This window comes from Cotesia typhae, unplaced genomic scaffold (genome assembly GCF_013202065.1).
Source record: "Cotesia typhae breed Kobodo isofemale line unplaced genomic scaffold, CoteBio_Ctyphae scaffold_58, whole genome shotgun sequence".
Taxonomy (NCBI): domain Eukaryota; kingdom Metazoa; phylum Arthropoda; class Insecta; order Hymenoptera; family Braconidae; genus Cotesia; species Cotesia typhae.
In genome coordinates, this window is record NW_027423778.1 from 997,347 (window position 1) to 1,004,876 (window position 7,530).

General features: G+C 32.3%; 1 protein-coding gene across 1 annotated transcript; it reads right to left on the reverse strand.

The window, feature by feature from the left end:
• Positions 1 to 5,481: 5,481 nt before the first annotated feature.
• LOC141537090 (uncharacterized) lies at positions 5,482 to 7,530 on the reverse strand. Its single transcript, XM_074257923.1, has 4 exons — positions 7,501 to 7,530; positions 7,294 to 7,426; positions 6,940 to 7,223; positions 5,482 to 6,834 (listed from the first exon to the last, which is right to left on the reverse strand). Exons 1-4 carry the CDS (start codon positions 7,528 to 7,530, stop codon positions 6,472 to 6,474), a joined length of 810 nt encoding a protein of 269 aa, XP_074114024.1. The 3' UTR covers positions 5,482 to 6,471.

Here is a 7,530-nt window from a genome sequence, read left to right on the forward strand (position 1 = left end):
TGTGTGTGCCATTCGCATCATCTATGCGCTGAGAATGCAGCTGCTACTTTACCTAGTAAACTTGAACATTTTGTCCGCGAAGCGCATAATTATTTTTCGAATAGTCCAAAGCGCTTAGAAAAATATAAAGACTCATATGAAACAATGAATGATAGTAGAAATTCTAAAAAAATTCAAGGCTTAAGTGGTACACGTTGGCTTGCAAGATGTGATGCGACTGATACCGTTCTGAATCAGTGGGAAGAACTCAAGACTTGTTTTCTAATAAATGAAAAAGAATGCTATTCAGCATCAGTATTGTATGATACTATGTCACGTGCGCCGGATAAGGCTTATCTGATTTTTTTGAGAACCGAGCTAAAACTAGTTACTCAATTAAATACTCTATTCCAGAGTGACAACGTTGAACCTACGAAATTATTCGAGGATTTAATTATGATGTATGAAAGCTTACTCCAAAAAATTGTAGTACTTGCTCAACTACAAAAAATTAAGAATAGTGATTTAGTAACCTGGGACTTCTCACCTTACTTAATGCACAGCTCATCGTTAAATTTCAGTCATGGATTCAGATGTGTAGCTGAATCCATCAATCTGACAGAGCTAGAAGACGTTAAGGATCGACGTAAAAACTTTTTGAGTGTTTTAGCAAATTAAATAAAAAAGCGTTTGCCTGACAATTTAGCGATACTAAAGATGATGACAGATCTTCATCCTAAAGTTGTTACATCTCAAGTTAAGCCGAAATTAAATACTGTTTTAAAGAACTTTGATAGAACTGCGTTGTTTGGTAACAAAGATAACATTGAATCCAAATGGGATAGGTTACAGAATAAATCATGGTCTAATCTTGATGCTTCTGTTGGGTTTTACGCTGAAGTGTACGAAGATTGCGATGCTGCTGGACTCAAACGTTTCGAAAATATTGCGAAGTTTGCGATAGCTCTACTAACTGTGCCTATATCGAATGCTAGTGTTGAACGTGCTTTTTTGATCTACAACATTGTGAAGAATAAGCTACGAAATGAACTATCTCTCGATTTATTACAAAATTTAATGACCATAAGATTCAGCTTACAAAAAGATTATGGCTCGTGTGTTAATTTTAATCCATCTCCTGACATGCTGAAATTATTCAATGTTAAAATGTATGATTTCGAGGATTCGAATTTTCAAATCGAACAGGAAGCCGATAATTTGTTCTCTGTTTTGAATGACGTCACAGATTTGTGATAAATATTAAAAAGACTAATTTTTTCGCACTTAATTATAATTTATGACTTTAATTTAAATATTTAAATGATTATTATTTATATATTATTATTATATATATGATTGTTATATAATTATTACTATATAAAGTTGATTTTTCTATGTTATTTTGATTTTTTTCCCATTCAATTTATTCATTTTTAAAGAAATAAGGAGATGCTGGTAAGTAAATGACATACACTTCTCACAAAAATTAAGGGAGCAGAAAAAAAATCCAAATTTTTGGGGGATTTTCAACAGGCTGTAACTTATACAAAAATGGTCGTACAGCAAAAAAAAAAAAAAAAGCAAATTGTAGCTCTAAGTATTTTGTTTTTGGATCTGAGTTTGAGAATTTTTTTTTGAAAATATTTTTCGAGTAATCATAAGAAAACCACCGAAAAAAAATTTTCGAAATTTTTTGTTTTTTTTTTTTAATCTACGGACGTGGAAAAAATTTTTTCGACTCAACCTCCATATGGACCGGATAGCTTGTTTATTCAGATTTAATTTCGTTTTTTTAAAATCTCGATACGAGCATTTCTCGCTGAGATATCGATGTTTGAATGGAAAAAGATCATTTTGTCTTTGATTACCAATATCTCAGCAACCAATGATTGCACAGAAATTTTGAAGTTGGTTTTAAAAACTTGAATAAATTCTCTACAAGGATTGGCAATTGAATTTTGAAAAAAAAAATTTTTTTCAATCATTACATGAATTTGAAAAAGCATCCAAAAAAGGGCTTTTTGTCGTTTTTTGGAAAATCAAGCGCCCAATCAAAAATATTGCGGAAACCACTGACGTTAAGTGTGCCTCTTACTGTTCAATATACCCACAAAAATCCTACAAAGTTTCAATTCAATCCAGCCAACCGTTTTTTTTCCACTTGATCGAATTTTTGAAAAATTAAAGGAGCAAGAATTTCGCTCTGAAAATGTCATAATTTTTATCAAAAATGAAAAAAATTTTTTTCATTTTTCTCTCAATTCTGTATTAGTGACTTGAAAAATTTAAGGGAAAAAAAAAAATCGAAAATTTTTGAGAAAAAAAAAAAAAATTTTTTAATTTTTTTTCAATTGTCCCAAATCAAAAAAAATGTAGCGACTCACTTTCTCACCGATTTTACTCTTCCGCACTTTAATTTTCCTAGTCACAAATTAATTCAATAAATTAAAAGTTGATACCCCCAAGGCAAGTCGAATATTCGTTCTACGAATATTGGGACAATTGGGACAATAATTTTTTCGTGCGAATTCCAACAGTGTCTAAAAAAAAACAGTTTTTCTTAAAACTAACCTGCTTTCTTGGTAATCGAGCCAATCAACAGTTTTTCTCAAAACTACCGTATTTTTTAATTTTTAGAAAAGCAAATTAACTGAGTTTTGCAAACTTTAGTTTTCTTTTTATTTTTTTTTTCATAATGCCTAGGCGGCATTTATCCGCGCCACAAGTCGCTCAGATAGTGACTCTAGTGGAAGAAGGGTACAATTACCGACAAGTCGGGGATCGTATGGACGTTAGTTCATCTGTCGTATCTCGCGCATACAATCGGTATTGGGAATCCGGTGGTTATCAACGACGAGTTGGCCAAGGTCGTCGTCGCGCAACAAATACTCGTGATGACCGAGCGATCGTTCGGCGCGTTCGTCAAGAACCTTTCGTTCCTGCGAACGTTGTCGCCCGAAATTTTTTGAACCGTCGACAACAACAACAACAGCAACAACAATGACGACGACGACGACAACAACAACCGCGGAACATTTCAGTTCAAACGGTTCGAAATCGTCTCCGTGAGACTGGAGTGTAAAATGAAGAGTAAACTCGGTGAGAAAGTGAGTCGCTACATTTTTTTTGATTTGGACCAATTGAAAAAAAATTAAAAAAATTTTTTTTTTTTTTCACAAAAATTTTCGATTTTTTTTTTTCCGTTAAATTTTTCAAGTCACTAATACAGAATTGAGAGAAAAATGAAAAAAAAAATTTTTGTTCATTTTTGATAAAAATTATGACATTTTCAGAGCGAAATTCTTGCTCCTTTAATTTTTTCAAAAATTCGATCAAGTGGAAAAAAAAAACGGTTGGCTGTATTGAATTGAAACTTTGTAGGGTTTTTGTGGGTATATTGAACAGTAAGAGGCACACTTAACGTCAGTGGTTTCCGCAATATTTTTGATTGGGCGCTTGATTTTCCAAAAAACGACAAAAAGCCCTTTTTTGGATGCTTTTTCAAATTCATGTAATGATTGAAAAAAAATTTTTTTTTCAAAATTCAATTGCCAATCCTTGTAGAGAATTTATTCAAGTTTTTAAAACCAACCTCAAAATTTCTGTGCAATCATTGGTTGCTGAGATATTGGTAATCAAAGACAAAATGATCTTTTTCCATTCAAACATCGATATCTCAGCGAGAAATGCTCGTATCGAGATTTTAAAAAACGAAATTAAATCTGAATAAACAAGCTATCCGGTCCATATGGAGGTTGAGTCGAAAAATTTTTTCCAAGTCCGTAGATTAAAAAAAAAAACCAAAAAAATTTCGAAAATTTTTTTCGGTGGTTTTCTTATGATTACTCGAAAAATATTTTCAAAAAAATTTTCAAACTCAGATCCAAAAACAAAATACTTAGAGCTACAATTTGCTTTTTTTTTTTTTTTGCTGTACGACCATTTTTGTATAAGTTACAGCCTGTTGAAAATCCCCCAAAAATTTGGATTTTTTTTCTGCTCCCTTAATTTTTGTGAGAAGTGTATGTTATCTTCTCATCAATAAAATATTTTATATTTTGTATCACGTACTCAATGAATAAATTAACTCAAGATGATAATGATTTGTAATCAGATTTTAAACATGTCGAATAATTTTTGCGATGGTTTTGGATAACCTGTAATAGGTATTGTCGTTGCTCTTCATCGGTTGTCAAGTAATTATTAAACTCTTCAATGAGAGCAATTCCTCTCTCAGCAGTGTCGTTAATAACTCTTAAATTACTGAATGTATTAAGACATTCTTGATAAGATTGTAACAGGGTAAATTACCCTAAATCGATAAGTCGCCAGAGATCGATAATTAGTCGACTCAGCACTGGCGCGCCCCGATCTTCGGGGTTTTCCGTGTAGTAATTAAGAGAAGGGGGGGTGGATTGGGTAAGTGCTCGGGAGTCGGAGAGTGACAAAATCAGAAGAGGTTTGATAGTCAGCCGCACCGGTCACTACTCAACAAAGCAGCAGGTAATTATTTTTTCGCATGGGAATTTTCGGAACGCTGCGATGATTTTTTAAGATTGTCTTTCCAATCTTTTAGACAAGGTTTCTAACGTTAGTTCTGTTACAGGAAAAACTGAACTTAGAGTGAGGACAATTCCCCGGAGTGAAAAAGAATCTAACAACCGGTACCTGGAGGACTCACTACGGTAGACAGACATCGTGGACGTAGTAAGACAATTACCCAGGTACATTATTTCATTCCGTGGGTGGAAAATAGACCGCGGTTTGTACTCGGTCTATCATTCCTCTTCTTTTCTTAAATTTTATTCAATAATTAAATCGTAGAACATTTGCTAGTTTTTGGATTAGTGATTTTCATGGGGGTTTATACCCGAGGATCACTTAATCGACCTTGCGGGGGAAAGTTTTAATATCTAAAAGTTTTCAATCAATTAACTAACATCTAAGAAAATTCATTAAACTAATTTTTCAATAATTAACTGAGTATAATTGATTGATCCTTGTCATTGAGAAAATTAGACAAATTTTTATTCGTGGAATTTTCGTCAAGCGTCAGTTGTGTGTCGCATAAATTCCAATACCCAAGGTCAAGCAAAGACTTGACTAGCGAATGTTCTAGCAATTAAATTTGACTATTTCGACTCGTGTCGAATTTTTATAATTGATAAAATGATCAGAAAATTGTTGACAATATTTTATATTAAGAATTAATTACTAAGAATGTTTTATATTAAGAAAAGTATTAATTGTGAAGAATATTATAGTAAGAATTTATTATTGAAAAACAATACCGATCAAGGAAAATTATTAAGAAGGTTATATTAGGAAATTTTTATCGAAATTATTATATTATAAATTATTTTAACAACTATAATTTAAGTAAATTTTGGGGATTAAGTCCGTAAAGTAATTAAATTAAAATGAATGACACTTGATAATTGTCAGCGTGGATATTAAGTCTAAGTAATCAGTGATATTGAGTCAAGGTCAACACGAAAAAAGTTTAGTAAGAAATTGGTCATTATATAGGAATTTTCGTTTCACCGATAGCCAATGATTGAGTAAAATAAAAGTAAATTATAATTAATTTAAAATCATTTTTAAAATAAAAAAATAAATTATTTAAGCGAAGTGTGGGTTATGTGTGTGAAGAATTGAACGGGTTATGCGTGATAGAGAGTGTTAATAGTGTTAAGTTCGGTAGTCCGGTGGACTTAATTTTAAGTGTGGAGTTAGTTTGTTGTTAGTCCGGTGGACTTATAGTTTTAAGTTTAGCTCTAAGACAGGTGTGGGAGACCGTTTGTTCGAAAAAGCCCAATTAGTTCTAAGACAGGTGTGGGAGACCGTTTGTTCGAAAAAGCCCGTCTAGTCATCGTATCGTCAAATTGGAGGTTCGTTTGTAAATATCGTTTATTTCGCAGTTGTTCTCCGCTTCGTTAGATTATAAGTGTGTGTGTGAGCGCTAAAAATTGTTAAGTTTGGTAAATTTTTATTGTTAATAAAACTGATCAGATTGTTAATTAAATTTTTATTATTTAACAGCACCTTCCTCCACTCTCTCTACCCTAAGATAAGTTTTCTCAGCTCTGGACCGGTTCCAGGAACCGTGATTAATAATCCTGGTGGCGCCCTGATAATTTTTATTGTTGTTAGTTTTGTTTAGTTAAATTAAAAATTGATTAGGGGCCAACCTGAGCAGGTAAAACTGTTACAAGATGCATTATTATTCCATGAGTCCAAATCATTATCCATAAAATTTTATGATAGTTTGAATTGTTTAAAGATGAAAATTGATTCTTAACTAACAAAATCACTGATATTTTACTATTCCATCTCTACGTGTGTCACATTCAGGCGTTTGATATCATAATTAGTGATTGTTGAGTCTTTATTTTTCATATTATATATTATTTTAAGTTTTTCTTCACACTTGACAGCCCCGTCAAAAAGAGCTAAGCAGGCAAGTTGTTCATGAAGGTATCAACAATGATTCTATAATTTATCCAGAGCTGCTTCAGCAATTTTGGGATGAATTTGTTTATATTTAATCAAGCTTTTAAATAATTCTAGGTCACTGTTAGGTGCTTGGATTGCTGTCAACGCATTAAACCATATTTTAATATAAAATTTAACTATAAAAACACAAATTTCACACAAAGAACGAAGATCTGATGCACTTATGGCAAATTGATTCCTAAACATGTATATTTTTAGGCAATATATTGCTTTAGCAAGCCATCTAGCGTGGTGCATAGCTCCAGGTTTTTTAAATTTGACCCCATTTTTTGGTATTCCTCCTAAAAAGATATAGGATAACTCTAGTAACTTTTTGTAGTCATTTCTCGGCTGATAATGCTAATGAAATAAAAAAAAAATTGTCTAAGACATAATTTTACGAAATATTATTTAAAATTAAACAGACTAAGGTCGACAACATAATGTTTATGAAAGGATTTTTACCTGGAATTGATCTTCTGTGAATTCTAGAATATTATTCCTATTCTCATGCAAGACATCTGTAATTATGTCATCTTCGATGCGGATATCATACTTAGATGTGTTAATTTTAGCCCAATTATATTTTAGCCTCTTAAATATTGGAACGTTTGGACTGTTAGTTACTGGCCAAGCGATTTCAGTAACATTTCTTGATATGATTTCCAGAATATGATGACGACACGCTAAATAAAGTACATCATGACCTAATTTCTCTTTCAATAAAGTGCACACACTGAAACTAATCCCTGAAAAATCATTTAGTTCTATTATGTTTATCATTAACACATAGAAGACATTGATGAGTTCTAAATTTACCAGTGTTTGTAGCAGTCGTGTCGAAGCAAAATGCTTTAACGCAATCGATAAGATTCCACTCATTGAGGACGGTATATATTGCATCAGCTTCTTTCACTCCAGTTCCTCTGTCTATCGCTGGAACAGAAAGTAACTATTCTACGTTTACTCCAAATGCAATAATTGGTAATCGTTCTTCTTTCATAGATCCTGAAGTGAGTAATTTACCATCCCAATGAATGACAAGACAGAGATCAT